At 48.7% G+C, this 19118-nt stretch overlaps 1 protein-coding gene across 1 annotated transcript in view; it reads left to right on the forward strand.

Annotated features, from left to right (window-relative positions):
* The window catches only part of LOC141165376 (E3 ubiquitin-protein ligase Rnf220-like), a 63770-nt gene extending 45083 nt beyond the window's left edge, over positions 1-18687 (forward strand). The window contains exons 11-12 of the mRNA XM_073650970.1: positions 18060-18134; positions 18355-18687. Of these exons, the coding sequence (XP_073507071.1) occupies positions 18060-18134; positions 18355-18426 (147 nt within the window). The 3' untranslated portion in view covers positions 18427-18687. The remainder of the gene's footprint in view (positions 1-18059; positions 18135-18354) is intronic.
* The last annotated feature ends 431 nt before the right edge of the window (positions 18688-19118 follow it).

Raw genomic sequence — 19118 nt, forward strand, 5'->3', positions numbered from 1 at the left:
AAGGGTGGTAATGTAACTGGCTGGCCCTAGTCTCTCAATTAGTTCATCTACCCTGGGCATTGGGTACGAATCAAACTTAGAGACCTCATTCAGTTTTCTAAAGTCATTGCAGAACCGCCATTCTCCATCTGGTTTCAGCGCTAAGACTATGGGACTGGATCAGTCACTCTTGGACTCTTCGATGACCCCCAGATTAAGCATGCGCTTCAACCTCTTTCGAGATTACTTCTTAGCGTAATTCAGGAATCTGATATGGCTTCATATTCACTCGGACATGAGGCTCCGTAAGTACCTCATGCTCTATGACTTGAGTACAGCCCGGTAGATCCGAGAACAGGTCCCTGTTCCGCTGCAGCAACTCTCGGCATTGTTGCTTCTGGGCATGTGACAGACTTCCTCCATGTTGGTTTCAGTCTTCGCCATCAAACATAGAGCTTCCATAGGCTCCCTATCTTGCCATGGCTTAATGAAGTTGACGTGGTACACCTGTTAGGGCTTCATTCTCCCAGGTTGGATGATCCTATAGTTGACGTCGCCAAGCTTTTCAACCACTTCATAGGGGCCCTGCCACTTGGCCAGGAACTTTCTCTCCACAGTAGTTACCAGTGATGCGCCAACTGGGGACGTGGGGTACTTGGTAGCCAGGCCGGTCCTTTTCAGGGTAGTCACGATGGCAGTGACCCTGTCCGTGGTCCGGTGCAGTCAAATAAAGCAAAAAGTCAATTGGGGAATAAAGTGTTTGGGGATAAAGTTCGTGACGCCACCCGTGGTATGCGGCTATAGGGGGCCTGCCACTGCTGTGCAGATCCACTGGGGCTGATGGTGACGCAGCTGAGAGAGTGCAGCTCTCCACGGGCAGAGCTAAGCCCCAGGGCACTATTTAGTACTTGATGAGGTAGATGTTGCTGTTGTAGTGCAAGGCAGGTGATGCAGCAATTAAGTGAAGGACACAGCGGGGTGCAGTCTTCAGGTATTTACTCACAGTTGTCAAGATGCTCCAGGTTACACTTGCCGGATTATAACCGCCCACGTCGTCCTGTATTCTCCGGGGAAACGATCCAGCCAACTCTCAGATAACTTGGGTGCACTTGAATGGGCCCCCTTTCTTGTGTACCTCTCCAGGTCATCTCTCTGCGCTGGGTCTCTCCCTCCTGCCCTGCGCCTCACACACAGTGTCCCGAGCCAGTGGCCGCGGGCCTTGTCGGGTGACGTCCGGTCTGTCCCCTTGGTCCTATATGGCCACCTTTTCAGCGATTATGTGTGGATTTTGGCTACGGCACATGAAGATACCGCAACCTCCGGTTTGCTAGATGAGCCTTAAAGTACTCCACTAGTCTGGGGCCGGTCCCCTACTGCGGCCTTGATCCCTCCACGGTCAGCGTGAACTCGGGCGCACGGGTGGCATCCCGCACTCGCCATGCACCTAGGATCCCTTCTATTTCTGGAGCCCCTCTCACTGCTCCGGTGTTCTCTCTTCACTCTCCTCATTCTCCTCCTGGGCCCCTTTTACTGGGCCTTACTCCTCCACGGTCCTCCCTTCCTCTCTCACTTCTAGGACCAGACTGAACTGAACTCCTGCTCCATGGACTGGAAGCAGGAATGGACCCCACTAGATGTTTCCACCCTTCCTTTTATACTCTACTGTCAGTTCTCCCCTAAACTACTTCCTCCACCCACCTCCTCTACTTAGTTCCATCCCCCGGACAGGGACCAGGCCTGTGCTCTCCCTTAGGAGCTATCTGGACCTTCCCTAATGGAGTGATGTAGTGTTGGATGTGAGTGGTTGGGTCCCTGGTAGTGCTCCTTCCTTACCTGAGAGTGGGGTACCACACCTCTGGATGAGATGCAGTACCTCTGTTGCAACTGGACCCGCAGGGGCGCCACATTCCCCCCCGTTAAACACAGCACGTCCGTGGGCTGGAACAGAGTAAAACAAAAATTTTAAAACATGCAAAATTTTAAAATGCTTTTACAGGTAAAACAGCAAGTAGATAACTTTTCTTCCCTTTATGGGAGGCACTTTTTCTTAAACGTTAAAGATAACTACCAGGTGTAGCAAACAGTATTAGATCACTTTAAATAACATTTTATCAAACATAAAACATTTTATCACTTTTTCAAGTAAGTTCAGCAGACTGTAGTGAGAACCTTATCAGGATGTCCATCTCACTGGTGTAAGTGCAATGTGGGAGACCGTCCACAACAAACCCCCAATGTAGGCCCTAGGCATGGCTGCAGGGCATAGCTGATCCACTCGTTGGACCAGGTCTTCGGCCACGCCAAACAGGTTTTTGTTCAGTGGTCAATAAAACCAACAAGAAGCACCTTAAGAAGTGCTTACTTTTTACAACCAAAGTTTTCGGGTTAATCACTGTCCTTAACCACAGTGTCTTTTTCATTTAAACCGTGTACACACAAAACAAACAAAACTTTTCACACAAGGATTATACTCATACCCTTCCTGGTAACTATTTACAGTTTTCTGATTTTTAAGTTCAATTTAGTAGTGGTGCTCCCTCCAGAGAAGCATTTGTCCACCACTGGATGGCCCTGCCGGGTCATCAGCCTCTGATGGCAGGGGTGCGTTCTCCTCCTCTTCTACCCTACGCACATGCAGAGCGTACCACCCCCGTTTTCCATGGTGATGGGTGTAAGTGACCCTGTCTCCAGGGTATAGATCCCGTCCCGGGTGTCCCTGCTGTAGGTGGGGCTCTACATCGCGCCTGTTTACGAAGATGTCCGTGGCCACTTGAGGCTCCCGAATGAAGCCCCAACCTTCTTCAAGATCAAACTTGACCACGGTTCCCTCAGCGCGGTGACTGGGTTTGGTGGGATTGGCTTTGCGGGCTCGTGTCTTAGTCTGCATGTTGCGGGCCTCCATTGCCTCCCACCGCACTCGACGTTCCCGCCACTCTGCCTCCATTTTTAGGAGTTCCCGCTGACAATACTTCTCTCTTCGTAGGGCCTCTGTTTGGGTCTCCCTCGGGAATCCCATGAGATCGCCTTCCGGGTTGTCCCACCTGAACTCCTCTCCTCCCTCGCAGGCAACCTGGGGTGCGGGTGTGGGCATTAGAGTGGCTTTCTGCTGGTCCTTGACTCTTGCGGACCAGTCCCACGTCGCACGCCCGTACACCCAGCCGGATGTAGGGGCTGAGGGTTCCCTCAAGTGACCTAGGAGGGTGTCGGTGTCGTTGGCGCCCGGGCAGGGGCGCTGTTATTACCTTTGCTCACTGTTGATCCGGTATTAGGCGTCTCCTCTGGGCTCAGGATAGGCCCCGCCGGGGCTGGGGTGATGGTGGTAGGACTAGGCGTTGGCCGCTGCCAGGTTAGTTTCACCAGCAGCTCTTCCTTCCTCTGCGCGACGGCGGTCTTCTGGGATTCTTCCATCCTCCGGCCCTGCTCCTGTACCTCGGCACACAGGAACCCCATATCCTCCAGGGGTAGTTTGCCCAGGACCCCCTCCAGGTTAAGGGGAGAATCTTCTGGCTGCAGGACACGGGAGGGAGTCTGATCGTCACCTGCTTCTATGGCGCCTGCCGGGTGTATTCTGACTCCTTTGCCTGTGGCCCCGCCCTGTCTGCAAGGTTTTCCCTCTCCTCTCCCCTTTCGGGGGGGGTTTCACTCCAACTTGCTGTCAGACACACCAGGGGGCGGCGCCCCCAGACTGATGGACAAGTCTATGTATATGGCTGCAGTTGCATGGGGCAGGCTCCGTTTTTGGTGCCATTCCGGAACCCGGCCCACGATGGGAGGTTTCTTTTCATCCTTTAGCACACACATAATGGCGCCCATTCTTCTGGGGAAGGCGCCACTGCTTGGTAACAAGCACAGTCTAAAGGCGCAAGTGACCCGTGATAACGGGTCGGTTCATCCTGTTTGTGACGCCAAAGTTGACGCGCTCCCTGGGGCCGTGGGGTACTCGGTAGCCGGGTCGCTCATTTTCAGAGTAGTCACGGTCGCAGTGACCCTGTCCATGGCCCAGGGCGGTCAAATAAAGCAAAAAGTCAATTGGGGAATAAAGGGTGGAAACTAGATGTTTCCACCCATCCTTTTATACTCTACTGTCAGTGCTCCCCTAAACTACTTCCTCCACCCACCTCCTCTACTTAGTTCCATCCCCCTGACAAGGACCAGGCCTGTGCTCTCCCTTAGGAGCTATCTGGACCTTCCCTAATGGAGTGATGTAGTGTTGCATGTGAGTGGTTGGGTCCCGGGTAGTGCTCCCTCCTTACCGGAGAGTGGGGTACCACACCTCTGGATGAGATGCAGTACCTCTGTGGCAACTGGACCCGCAGGGGCGCCACACCAGCACTAGAACCCAAACCCCAGAGTTGAAGGGTCTCAACCTCGCTGATCTATTGTACACCCTCGACTGTGCTTCTTGGGCTTTGAGGAGGAGTTCTTTCATAATGGGCATCACCTCTGCAATCCTCTCTTGCATCTGGGCCACATGTTTGATTACACTCCTGTAGGGTGTAAACTCCACTTCCCAAGTCTCCTTTCTACGTCCAGGAGTCCGCGGGGGTGTCGGCTATATAACAGCTCAAATGGGGAGAACCCAGTAGAGGCCTGTGGGACTTCCTTAATGGAGAACAGAAGGTACAGCAGTAGAGAGTCCCAGTCCTCCTCTTTCTCCACGACCTTCTTTAACATGACCTTCAAGGTTTTACTAAACCTCTCCACTAAGCCATCTGTCTGGGGTGGTAGACTGAGGTCCTGAGTTGTGTGATTTGCAGGGCTTTGCACAATTCCCTCATCACCCGTGACATAAATGGGGACTAGTGATGGGCGAACACTAAAATACTCGGGTACTCGTAGCTCGGGTCGAGCTAATTGGAATGCTCTGGTGCTCGACCCAAGCAATGAGCGCAATTTAAGTCTATAGGAATACCTCTGGAAGCATTTCTGAGATGAGGCCGGGCTGTGTATAATCACTCTGGATGGTTCCTTGCTCCATCTCATTGTGCTCGGTCTGGAATGCATTCTCTTTAATTGTGAGAAGAGAGCATTTCAGAAGACAGAGAAGCGGGATGGTGACGCTAATTATGGCGTCATCGCCGCTCACCATCTTGGTGGAGTCCTCAAAGTTTTGGAGGATGGTACAGATGTCTGACATCCATGCCCACTCCTCAGCTCTTATGTGCAGGTCTGACATGAATACCGACGGTCGTTTTGAAGCTGGTATTCAACAACTGCCCTGTGCTGCTCACAAATCCTTCCCAACATATGCAACACAGAGTTCCAACGCGTGGGGCCATCTCACACCAGTTAGTGAGCTGGAAGCTGCTAATGCTGCTGAAACACAGCAAGGGCAGCGAAAACTGTAGCTGACTTTCTAAAATGGGACATCCATGTCCACTACTGAGGTCTTATGTGTGAAGTCTGAACTGAATACTGATGGCCTTGTTGATGCTGGTAGTCAACAACTGCCCCCTTCTGCTCACAAATCCTTCCCAACATCTGCAATGTAGAGTTCCAACTCGTGGGGACATCACACACCCGTCGGTGAGCTGGAAGCTGCAAACGCTGCTGAAACACGGCAAGGGCGGCGAAAGCTGTAGGTGACTTTCTAAAATGGGCACATAGGTGGTATACTTTGACAAGCAGATCCAGCAGCTCTGGGTAGGTTTTGAGAAACCGCTGAACCATGAGGTTAAGGACATGGGCTAGGCATGGTACGTGTGTGAGTTCGCCTTGCTTCAGAGCTGCCTCCAGGTTCCAGCCATTGTCACACAAGACCATGCCTGGCTGTTGGTTCAGCGGTGTCAGCCACACATCTGCTTGCTCTTTCAGAGCTGTCCACAACTCTTCAGCGTTGTGTGGTTTGTCACCTAAGCATATTAGCTTCAGCACAGCTTGTTGCCGCTTGGCTGAGGCAGTGCTGCAGTGCTTCCAGCTTGCAACTGATGTGGTCATTTTGGAGATGGATGCTGAAGAGGAGAAGGAGGATGAGGTGCAGGAGCTGTAGAATGTGGGGGCAACCCTGATTGACCCAAGACCCACCATCCTTGGCGTCGGGAGGACGTGTTCCATCCCAAGGTGTGACTGGGTCCCAGCTTCCACTATGTTAACCCAGTGTGCCGTCAGCGAGATGTACCGTCCCTGGCCACAAGCACTTGTCCACGTGTCCGTGATTAGGTGGACTTTCTCAGTAACTGCTTTGTTGAGGGCACAGCTAAAGTTATGGGACACGTGCTCGAGTAATGTGGGGATGGCACACCGGGAGAAATAGTGGCGGCTGGGGACCGAGTACCAAGAGATGGCCACCGCCATCAGGTTGTGGAAAGCTTCCGTCTCCTCAAGCCTCAAAGGCAACATTTTCAAGTGCAAGCAGTCATGAAATGTGTGAATTTAGTAGCGTTGGCTGCGTATTTGCGCTTGCATTCCAAGGAATGGGGTAGGGACAACTGAACGCTGCTCTGGGACAAGGACGTGCTTGCTGATGGTGCTACTTGAGAGTGTGCAACAACAGGAGCAGGGCAGGAGGCATCTTCGCATGCGCCATGGACAGGGGATTGGTTTGCACACACAACAACGGAAGAAGCAATGGTGCCACCTGCAGACACTGTTCCTGGACCCTGGGGTTCGGCCCACTTAGTCGGGTGCTTTGCTGCCATGTGCCTGATCTTGCTGGTGGTGGTCAGGGTAGTAGTTTTGCTACCCCTGCTGATGCTGGCCTGGCAGGTGGTGCAAATGGCCTTTTTGGGGTTATTGGCAGAGTCTTTAAAAAACAACCAGACTCGGGAAGACCTAACAGTTGTACTGGCAACTTCCGTCGTGTTGATGTTACGGGGAACGGTTGCCCGCCTTCTGTTTGCGACCACCACACTACTTCTTCCTGCCTGTTGTAGTGCTACGCCTCCCTCCCCCTGTGTGCTGCTGTCCTCGCTCTTTATGTCCCCCAGCCAGGTAGGGTCAGTTACTATATCATCCACCACCTTGTCTTCCACTTCCACACCCTGGTCCTCCTCCTGACTTTCTGGCAATTGTGTCTCATCATCGTCCACCTCTTGTAACAGTTTCCCACCGTCGCCTTCATGTGACCGTGGTTGCTCAAATATTTGGGCATCGCTACATGCGATCTCCTCTTGCCCCGCTTCAAGTGGACCGGGTGAGAGGCCCTAATCTATAAATGGAAAAGTGAACAGCTCTTCGGAGTGTCCAGGTGTGGGATCAGTTGTCTCCGGGCACTCGGCATGGTGAGAGGAAGGAGGATCAGAGTGAGGAATATGCGGTCCAGACTCACGGCTACTGAGACTTGACCATGTGGAAGACAGGGTGGTGGTGGTGGTGGCTAAGTGACTGGAAGCATTATCTGCTATCCAACCAATAACCTTTTCAAACTACTCTGTGTTCAATAGTGGTGTTCTGCAGTCCCCTATTAATTGGGACGGAAAGGTCGAGAGAGAAGATGTGGGTGTTTGTTGTGGCACAATTTTAGCTTGCCCATGGCCTCGGCCTTGTCCTTTTCATGCACCATCATGACCATCACGTCCACTTCCCCGTCCCTTGCCACGCGCCTTGCCCATTTTTAATGGAGGACAATATTTTCCATGTTCACTACAAATGGCTGGATTTGAACCGCAGTGATATGTGATACGTGTGACGGAAAAACACGGTTTTAAATAGCTGGCCTGTAGGTAACTATTTTTATCAGCAAACTGGTGTCAATAACTTCGCTAACACACTGCAACAAAATTTCAATGGAGTCCAGAAATGGCAGAATTTTCAGCGCACTTATATTTGATCCGTGTGACGGACAAACCACAGTTTTAAATAGCTGGCCTGTAGGTAACTGTTTATTAACCCCTTCGCAAGCTTGGGTTTTGTCGTTTTTTGCTCCCCTTGTTCGCAGAGCCATAGCTTTTTTATTTTTTGGACAATATGGCCTTTTTAGTGCTTATTTTTTGCAGGACAAGTTGTACTTTTCAACGCCATTACTAGTTTTACCATAACGTGTACGGGAAAACGGGAAAAAAATTCCAAGTGTGGTAAAATTGCAAAAAAAGTGCAATACCACAGTTGTTTTTTATTTATTTTTTTTTACCACGTTCACTGAATGCTAAATCTAACCTGCCATTCTTATTCTCCAGGTCATTACGAGTTCGTAGACACCAAACATGTATAGGTTATTTTATATTTAAGTGGTGAAAAAAAATTCCAAAATTCCAAAATTTGGTAAAAAAAACTAGATCCGATGTTTTGATCGCCCGTTATTGCATTTTATTGCAATTTTGCGGCGACCAAAAAACGTAATTCTGGCGCTTAGAATTTTTTTCTCGTTACACCGTTTACCGATCGGATTAATTCTTTTTTCATATTGATAGATCGAGCGATTCTGAACGCGGCGATACCAAATATGTGTATGTGGGTTTTTTTTTTTTATATTTTATTTTGAATGGGACGAAAGGGGGGTGATTTAAACTTTTATATATATATATTTTTTTTATATTTTTAAAAACATTTTTTTTTCACTTACTGCATGCTTCAATAGTCTCCATAGGCGACTAGAAGCAGCAGTTGTCCGATCTTCTCTGCTACATACAGGGGACCAGCAGATCCCCTGCATATAGCAGAATTGGTCCTGTGCTATGAGCGCCGACCACTAGGTGGCGCTCATAGCGACCAGATCATGACAACCACAGGCGTCTGCTGCAGACCCTGGGTTGTCATGCACGCCCATCCGCGACCCGCGATCACGTGACGGGGTCGCCGGTGGGCGGGGCTTATGACGCGCAACCCGGAAGTGCGCGTTAAATGCCGCTGTCGGAGATTGACAGCGGTATTTAACATGTTAACAGCCGCGGGTGGATCGCGATTCCACCCACGGCTGTTGCGGGCACATGTCAGCTGTAAGAATCAGCTGACATGTGCTCGGTTCAGTGAGGCCTCTGCGCAGCAGCCCTCACTGAACCGGGGGTACGCAAATGTGCGTACAAATACGGCAAGGGTTGGAAAGGGGTTAACAGCGAACTGGTGTCAATAACTTCGCTAACACACTGCAACAAAATTTCAATGGAGGCCAGAAATGGCAGAATTTTCAGCGCACTTACAGTGGGGAAAAAAGTATTTAGTCAGCCACCAATTGTGCAAGTTCTCCCACTTGAAAAGATGAGAGAGGCCTGTAATTGACATCATAGGTAGACCTCAACTATGAAATTTAGAATGAGAAAACAAATCCTGAAGATCACATTGTCTCATTTGGAAAGAAATATTTTTCACATTTTGGTGGAAAATAAGTATTTGGTCAATTACAAACAAGCAAGATTTCTGGCTCTCACAGACCTGTAACTTCTTCTTTAAGAGGCTCCTCTGTCCTCCACTCATTACCTGTAGTACTGGCACATATTTGAACTTGTTATCAGTATATAAGACACCTGTCCGCAACCTCAAACAGTCACACTTCAAACTCCACTATGGTGAAGACCAAAGAGCTGTCGAAGAACACCAGAAACAAAATTGTAGCCCTGCACCAGGCTAGGAAAACTGAATCTGCAATAGGTAAGCAGCTTAGTGTGAAGAAATCAACTGTGGGTGCAATAACTAGAAAATGGAAGTCATACAAGACCACTGATAATCTCCCTCGATGTGGGGCTCCACACAAGATCTCACCCCATGGGGTCAAAATGATCACAAGAACAGTGAGCAAAAATCCCAGAACCACACGGGGGAAACCTAGTGAAGGACCTGCAGAGAGCTGGGACCAACGTTACACAGGCTACCAGCAGCAACACACTACGCCACCAGGGACTCAGATCCTGCCATGCCAGACGTGTCCCCCTGCTTAAGCCATTACATGTCCGGGCCCATCTGACCTTTGCTAGAGAGCATTTGCATGATCCAGAAGAGTATTGGGAGAATGTCATATGAAACCAAAGTAGAACTGTTTGGTAGAAACACAACTCGGAGTGTTTGGAGGAGAAAAGAATACTGAGTTGCATCCAAAGAACACCATACCTACTGTGAAGCATTGGGGTGGCAACATCATGCTTTGGGGCTGTTTCTCTGCCAAGGGACCAGGACGACTGATCCGTGTACATGAAAGAATGAATTGGGCCATGTATTGTGAGATCTTGAGTGCAAACCTCCTTCCATCAGCAAGGGCATTGAAGATGAAACGTGGCTGGGTTTTTCAGCATGCCAATGATCCCAAGCACACCACCAGGGTAACGAAAGAGTGGCTTCGTAAGAAGCATTTCAAGGTCCTGGAGTGGCCTAGCCAGTCTCCAGATCTAAACCCTATAGAAAACCTTTGGAGGGAGTTGAAAGTCCATGTTGCCCAGCGACAGCCCCAACACATCACTGCTCTAGAGGAGATCTGCATGGAGGAATGGGCCAACATACCAGCAACAGTGTGTGCCAACCTTGTGAATACTTACAGAAAATGTTTGACCTCTGTCATTGCGAACAAAGGATAAACAAAAATTCTTTCCAAATCAGACAATGTGATTTTCAGGATTTGTTTTCTCATTTTGTCTCTCATAGTTGAGGTCGACCTATGATGTCACTTACAGGCCTCTCTCATCTTTTTAAGTGGGAGAACTTGCACAATTGGTGGCTGACTAAATACTTTTTTTCCCCACTGTATATGTGAGTAGAATGTAAGCCCGCAAGGGCAGGGTCTTCCTCCCTCTGTACCCGTCTATCATTGTTAGTTTGTTTACTGTAAGTGATATCTGTATTTGGTATGTAACCCCTCCTCATGTACAGCACCATGGAATCAATGATGCTATATAAATAAATAATAATAATAATCTGTGTGACGGACAAACCACAGTTTTAAATAGCTGGCCTGTAGGTAACTATTTTTAATAGCGAACTGGTGTCAACAACTTCGCTGACACACTGCAACAAAATTTAATTGGAGGCCAGAAATGGCAGAATTTTCAGTGCACTTATATGTGATCTGTGTGACGGACAAACCACAGTTTTAAATAGCTGGATTTTTAGCGCTGTAATATGGAAAGGACCTGGCTGTATTCTGCAGTGCCAACAAGCAAATGGAGCAGAAAAAAGGTGTTCTCTGGATTGCTTTTTAAGCAAATAATCAGGATACCTGGGCCTATTTCTACAAATATCTGTAAAAGCACCAGCAGACAGAACTGGAATGGACCCTCTTGCTATATGCACTGCAGTCTGACACATACACTGCCTGCCTGCCTAGCACTGATATCTATGCAGCTGGATTAGTCCTCAGAAGGACTGTTAGTTGAGATGGATATGTGTATAATATATGGTGGTATACCTACACTACCCAAGAAACAAGCAAATCTCTCCCTATCTCAGCAGCACCTCTCCCTACACTGCCTGATTCCAGAGTGACTGTGACGAGCATGGCGGCACCAGGTCTGATATAGACCTGATGATGCTGTGTGGCCAGCCAATCACTGTAATGCCCACAACCAATATGGCTACAGCATTACAGTGAGTGGCAGACAATCCCTGCATGTTCATTGGCTCTCTAAAGAGCGCCAAACATGCAGGGACTCCCGCCGAGCAATCCCTGAAATACTCAGCGAGCTCCGAGCATCTCGAGCAGTGAGATGCTTGGGCGAGTACCGAGCAGTAGCGAGCATGCTCGCTCATCACTAATTGGGTCCCTTGGTCCGTTAGGATCTCCTTAGGTAACCTCGTTCTAGAGAAGATATGGACAAACTTCCGGGTTATAAATTTGGCAGAGGAGTTACGTAGTGGTACGGCCTCCGGATTAGTGTTGAGCCACCCCCGTAGTGTTCGGGTTCGGTTCGTCGAACACCGGCATGTTCGCCGAACGGTTCGTTGAACATCTTCGAACACCTTTAAAACCAATGGCAGACAAACAAAAACACATAGAAACAAATAGAAAACAAATAGAAAACACCTTCAAAGGTGTCCAAAAGCTGACAAACTGCTCAAAAGACACAACTAACACATGGAAAAGTGACAAGTACATATAGTCATGCGAAAAGAAAAGAGGTGGAGGAGTAAAAGGAGGGGAAGACACAGATATAGGCATGTCATGCCCTTCTAAAATCAAGAAAGGCTGGAGTAAAAATCTAAAATCAGCCTACCAACACCCAGACCTCGTGACAAGAAAATTAAAAAAAGAAATATCTTTAGGTAGAATGGCGGATCCATTCAGAACACTTTCCTTACAAGACGTAGTGGTATCCCCGTTGGGAGTCGTGCCAAAAACGTAACCCAATACATTCGGACTAATCCACCATTTGTCATATCCAAGGGGCAGGTCAGTAAACGACAACATCGACGTGTAACCAAGTACAGTAGTATATACTGTACTTCCTTTGACAAGGCAATCAGGCGGATCAAGAAGTTGGGAAGGGGCACCCTAATGGCCAAAACAGACATTGAGGGGGCGTTCCGGTTACTTACTACCTGTGCCTCCGAATAGTGTCCGCCTATTGGGCAGCTTCTAGGAAGGAGCATACTATATAAAACGCTGTTTGCCCATGGGGTGCTCCATATCCTACTCACTATTTGAGGCGTTTAGTTGCTTCCTCGAATGGGTCGTCATGGACGTTTCTAAGGGGGCTCATATTATCCATTACCTCTACGACTTCTTATGCCTGGACCCAAAAGATTCGCCACAGTATGAATACACGCGGTAGTCCACCTGTGAGAAGGAGAGAGCTGGAGGGAGAGCGGACACCACAGAGCCGAGGGGTTAGATGGAGAACGGAAGAAGGAAAGAGGGCAAGGGAGGTAAGGGAGTACGATGGAAGGCCGACCTGAGCTCCCCCACGTTCCTGCTGGGCGGGGAACAGCCCTGGGAAGAAAAGCCGCTTGCGCATCCCTTTGAGGTTACGGGCGCGAGCGGGCAGAGGGACTATGCTGGAGTGCGAAGCCGACACAGCCAGGCAGTTCCTGCCCGTGCGACCTCCGTGTCGCTGGGTTTGAGCCAGAGCCGCGGTGGACCCTGACGGCCAGCCCTCCTCTCCCAATACTGGTGCCTGTCCGCTGGTGGGTCGAGACCCCCACGGTGGAGGCTGGTCTAAGCTCTGTAATTTAAATTGGCTCTGTAATTTGAATGAGTACACTTTAAATCCTTTTACAAGGATCTATTGGAGGGCAAGTCTGGTGCCAGGAGCCACGGTAATTCCAGCTCCAGTAGCGTCCACTAAAGCTGCTGCAGTTAAAAAGCTTTTATAAGGATCAAGCTTGGCGGTCCGCCGCAAGGCGTGCTACCGCCAGTCCCAGCCCCTTTGCCTTGGGGCTCCTCCCCGATGCTCTTGACTGAGTGTCCCGGGGGTCCGAAGCGTTTCCTTTGAAAAAATTAAGTGTCCAAAGCACAGGTGGTGTAGCTTGCTTAACAGCTGGGATACTCCGCTGACTAGCAGACACTGCTACTAGGCCCAAAGTATTGCCTGGGCTAGATGCAGTTAAAAATTTGTAATTAGATCTACAGGCGGTGTAGCTTGCTTAACAGCTGGGCTACTCCGCTGACTAGCAGACACTGCTACTTGGCCCAAAATGATTTCCTGAGTTAGATGCAGTAAAAAATTGTTATTAGATACACGGGTGGTGTAGCTTGCTTCAGATGGGCTACTCCACTGACTACCAGACACTGCTACTGGCCCAAAAGGATTTACTGGGTTAGATGCAGTAAAAAATTGTTATTAGATATACAGGTGGTGTAGCTTGCTTCAGATGGGCTACTCCACTGACTACCAGACACTGCTACAGGCCCAAAAGGATTGGCTGAGCTACATTTCGCCAAATGCTGTGAAAAACACTTGCACAGCACTGGCACAGACCTGCCTGGCAAAAAGTGCTAGGAACTGCTGTAACCTAGCCCTCAAAAGGGCTGCAATTACAACTAGTCCCTACTCCCTAAACCTATCTCTCTATGTAAATGGAAATTCGCTCGCAATACACACAGTTAGAAAGTATAGCGCCCACAGCAGCAGCGGTGCCGTCTAACACTCAGCTGCAGCAGTGAGAAAATGGTGGCGACGGGGAAAATGGCTGGGTCTTATAGGGCAAGGACATGTGACATACACAGCCAATGACACATGCCCTTGCTTGTATGACAAATAATAATAATAATAATTTTTATTTTTATAGCGCCAACATATTCCGCAGCACTTTACAAATTTTAGGGGGGACTTATACAGATAATACAGAATAAGCATATCTCATATTGAAAGGAGTGAGGGCCCTGCTCGCAGTCTTACAGTCTATGAGGAAATGGGGGAGACACAAAAGGTAGAATGTACATATATTGTATAATGCAGCCTTAATATCTTGATTGGTATGAACCTCAAATTGAAGAAGATTTTAATATGGGGGAAAACTGGGACGGACAACTGGGATGGACAGATAGTGTGTGGAGGCGATACGCCAGTCTAAAGAAATGGGTTTTTAAGGTCCGCTTGAAACTGTGGGTATTGGGAATTAATCGAATTGTCCTGGGTAGTGCATTCAAAAGAATTGGCGCAGCACGCAAAAAATCTTGGAGACGGGAGTGGGAAGTTCGGATTATGGAGGATTTTAGTTTTAAGTCACTGGCAGAACGGAGGGCACATGTAGGGTGGTAGACTGAGACAAGGGAGGAGATATAGGGGGGTACTGAAGCATGGAGCGCTTTATGGGCAAGTGTGATAAATTTAAATTGAACTCTATCAAAAAAGCACTTCGCTGCGTGTGTGCGCTGCTGATAGGCTGACAGACTGCACCGCCCCACTGTAAATGCGGGAAAGAAAAAAAAATGGGGATCGGCATTATTTCTGCAGAGATCCATCCCCTGCCCCTCCCCTCACCCACTCTACACTGAAACTGTCTATTAACATTGATTAACAGTATTACTGAGAAAAAATCCAGTTACGCTTTTGGTGCACGAACAGTTATCGAACATAACCTCGAACAGCCGAATTTTTTGCAAATCGTTCGAGTTCGTCGAACGACTCGAACAACGCCCAAAACAGCTCGAATTTGAGATTGACGAACAGTTCGAGTCGAACACCACTCATCTCTACTCCGGATACCGCATAGCATAGTCCAGTACCACCAGAATATACTGTTGTCCTCTGGCGGACTTGACCAGGGGTCCCACTAGATCCATGGCTATGTAATCAAATGGCACCTCAATGATTGGCAATGGCACTAAGGGGCAACCGAAGTGAGCCACCGGAGAGGTCAGCTGGCAGGTGGGACATGACCTACAAAAATTTACAATTTCTCGGTGACAACCATGCCAATAGACCCTCTGGAGGATCCTTTCCTGGGTTTTCTCTACCCCCAGATGACCACCCTACATATGTGTATGGGCCATCTCTAACGACCTGCATCTGTACGGTCATAGCACCAGTAACTGCTCAGTTACCTCCCCTCTGAGCTTGGTGACCCAATATAGTAACTCCCCATTTACGGCAAAGTGCAGATATCGGGTGTCAGCCCCCGGTTTTTGAGCAATACCATTCAAAACAATGACATTATCAAACGCCCCTTTTAGAGTCAAGTCTCTGAATTGGGCAGTTCCAAACTTTCCCCTGGACACCTCCAGCTCAGGGATGTTGGCCTCCGGGGATGATGACTCATCCTCATCCCAAACAAGCACACAAAAAGGAAACCCGGTGGTGGCGGTCTGTGAAGAGGTTTCTTCAGGAGCGACCTGGTTTCTGTCTGGAAAACCTGGCTTCCTCCCTTTTTCCCATGAGTCCCAAAACAAGGCAAATTCCTGCCCTATTATAACAGGGTGAAACAGGTCCTTCACTATGCCCACCTCATGGGACTCGGCACCACAGTTTGTGTCTATGACCACTCGGACCACAGGGTAGTCCTTAGCATCCCCATGGATACAACGGACGCCGACCCTTATTCCCGGAACCAGACAATGAGGAACATTCACCCTCACTAGAGTTACCAAACTCCCCGAGCATTCACTTTCACTCCATTTACTGATACGAGGCATGCCTGAAGTCCCTTACCTGGTTGAGGAGCAGCACTGCAGGCTGGATATGCAAAGTACGAACAGCGCCGTCCTGCGCTGCAGTCCATTGGTTCATTGGTCATAGGGCAACGGGCGGCTATGTGACCTGGGGTGTGACATCTCCAACATACTATGCTATGGGGCGGAACCTTTGGCAGCAACTCATACCCGTCCTGGGCTCTAGGACGCCCCCCAGATGTGGCTTTAGCTCCCCTCTTTTGGGTGTCCGCCCGCTTTTGGGAACCCCAGTATTGAGAGGCTACAACCTCTTGTTTCCCCAAGGAACTTCCAACCACCTGGTACCTTTCCACCAACCCCACCAAGTTATCGGCATTACGGGGATCTCTCTGGGCAACCCAGGATTGCACCAACCTCGGAAGAGAGTGTATGAACCTGTCTATGATGACCCTCTCCACCGTCTGTGCTAGGGAGGAAGATTCAGGTTGCAACCACTTTTGGACCAGATGTAGGAGGTTGAACATTTGGGACCGGGGAGGTTTGTCACTGCAATAGGCCCAGTGGTGCACCCTCTGCGCCCTGACAGTCAGAGTCACTCCCAAGCGCCAAGATCTCCACTTTTAGTTTGGTATACTCTTTTGCATCCTGCAAGGCCAAGTCATAATAGGCTTTCTGCAGCTCACCTGTCAAATATGGCGCCAAAACCTCCGCCCACTGCTCTGGAGGCACTCTCTCCCGCTCTGCCACCCTCTCAAAGACTATCAGGAACGCCTCCACGTCATCACCCGGGGTCATCTTTTGTAATGCTCTTCTTACTGTCTTCCTCACGTGAGAGTCATCACCGGGAGTTGGGGGTGGGGCGGTTGTCCTGTTACGGATCTGCTCTGCTAGGAGATCCATCTGTCTTTGCTGATGTTGGATCTGCTGCATCAGGAGTTTATTTGTCTTCTGCTGCTGCTCCCGTTGCAGCTGTAGCTGCTCCCGTTGCTGCTGTAGCTGCTCCCGATGCTGCTGCTGCATGCTCTGCTGGCTCTGCAGATGCTGCTGCTGGTATTGCACATGCTGAACCTGCTGTTGCTGTAGCATCTGCTGGTGTTGCACTTGCTGCTGCTGGTGCTGCATTTGCTGCGCCTGCTGTGCCTGCAACAGATGCTTAAGCAAGTCCTCCATTTTGTCCGGTGTCCCTGGCTGGCTGGCGGCCTTCACCCAGGACATAAACTGTTTCCTGTAGCAGTCACACTGCCCTTTGGGATTCATGCACTTTTGGTCACCAATGTTGGATGTTGGCTTAAGTCAATAGTTGTCTATCTTTTACCTCCATGTTGCACTGTCTCATTCTCCAACCAGCAATAGTAAACTGAGAATTTGTCAGTCAGCCCGCTATAAAGTCTGAAAGGAGAGTTTGTATTTCTCTTCTCTAACTTTTTCTGAGTTGATTTATGACCACATCATAGTTGAATATACAAGGTGTAGGGTTTTGTACTCACTCATCCGCGTTAGAGGTAGGCACAGGACTCTGTCTCTTTAAAATGTCCAAGGCAGGTTTATTTAGGCTTCATAAACTGCTCTTTCAAAGAAAATAAAACACAGCCTTCTCTAGCACAAAGTAACAAAACAGGAAAATAAACAGTCCATATAGTGCTGCGGGTTCACCCGCTCACAGTCAGTGTCTTTCAGCACAGACGCGCTGGAGGTCTCCACACCTCCAGTCACAGACACTGAATGAGACACTCGGTTTCCATTTTATACACACACCCTGGAGTGGAGATATGTGAGCAGCCAATCTCACTCGTCTCTTATGACTGCTTGTAAAAACTGTCCCTGATACTCCCTCTCAGCACTATATGTGCTGGATCATGCTTTCCTAGTTTTACATCACTAAAGCTACCAACCTCAGCGATACATATCTCCCCTCAAGGACATGTCCGGCGACCATGTTACAAGGGAAGCAAAGAGCCTATAAAAGCCAAACGTTGCAAAATGTTTAGCCTCAAATACATGGATTTAAGTAAAAAAAAAGGTGGACAATCAATTTAATCAGAGAAAGAATGATAAAAAATAGCTTGGCATTTTCCACCAATCTCATTTTTGCCGGTGTTGGCTCATAGTTTTGAAATGACAGCACACCACACGTGCATAGATTTATTGCTGTATTTTTTTTTCTTTTGTGCAGGATGCCTACACCGTACCCGTCGCTTCTATCCAATGCTGGCACATTCACTGTGAGGGCTGCTGGTTGAGGGCACTGGTAAGAACCACGTCTTTAACCCAATCTGACATTTTCCAGCTTCTACCATATCCCGAGATTAATTTCTTTCTGTTCCAGTGCTTTATGGGGTTGGGGTGTCACGTATGGGCACAAGTTGAACGTCCGTGGAGTTTAGAGTTGCTCTAGATGTGACTCAGAAAATAGGGAATTCTCATTCCTCTAATGTCACAAGCTGACATTCTTCTCATTTTCTCAACAGGGATCTAAGAAACTTTGCCCTCAATGCAATACAATCACATCCCCCAGTGACCTCCGTCGAGTTTACCTGTGACCCACAAAGGTCTCCAAAATATAAGGTCCAAGTCAAGGTCGTGGTGGCCACCTCTAATGGATTCGGACTGACTCGATCCACATTGAGGTTCCACATCTGTTGTCTACATGTTGGTTGGCCTCTCCAATATTTCCAATAACCCATACTGGATCAATGGACATGTCGTTGGTTTCCAAAACATCACAATTCCTGCCAAAAGTTTTCATGTTTTGTCATTTCTGAACTCAGAACTACTTCATCCAAAAAAACCTCAACTCTGCTCTGCTACAATAATTTACAATTGTGGAATAAAAAAATTATGCAATTTTAGATTTTTTTTTTTATATTAGTCTATGCAGCTCCCATGCAGATCTATGCGTCTCCACAGTTGAGTACTACAGTCGTGTGTTATTCCGCTCCCTCTGTCCTCTCTTTTTGTTAAAGCGCGGGGGAGGGGGGGACAACAGAAAAGTAGTATAACTGCTGGGATCAGACTGCACATGCTTGGTATGTAGTCTGTAATCATGGACACAAAAAGCCCTGTGCAGGAGCTGTATACTGAAAACGGAGAAGACCAGCTACAAAATTGCTTAATTTCATATTTTAGAAGTAGTGAAGCAACAAAACGGGTTGCATGAGTCCACATACCCTTTATTTTGAGATTTGGTCCACTCTACGACTGCTGCCATGGTAGGACATGGGAATCTGTTTTT

The sequence above is a fragment of the Phyllobates terribilis genome, unplaced genomic scaffold (assembly GCF_046119375.1).
Source record: "Phyllobates terribilis strain yellow unplaced genomic scaffold, ASM4611937v1 Scaffold_11__3_contigs__length_659146591, whole genome shotgun sequence".
Lineage (NCBI taxonomy): Eukaryota > Metazoa > Chordata > Amphibia > Anura > Dendrobatidae > Phyllobates > Phyllobates terribilis.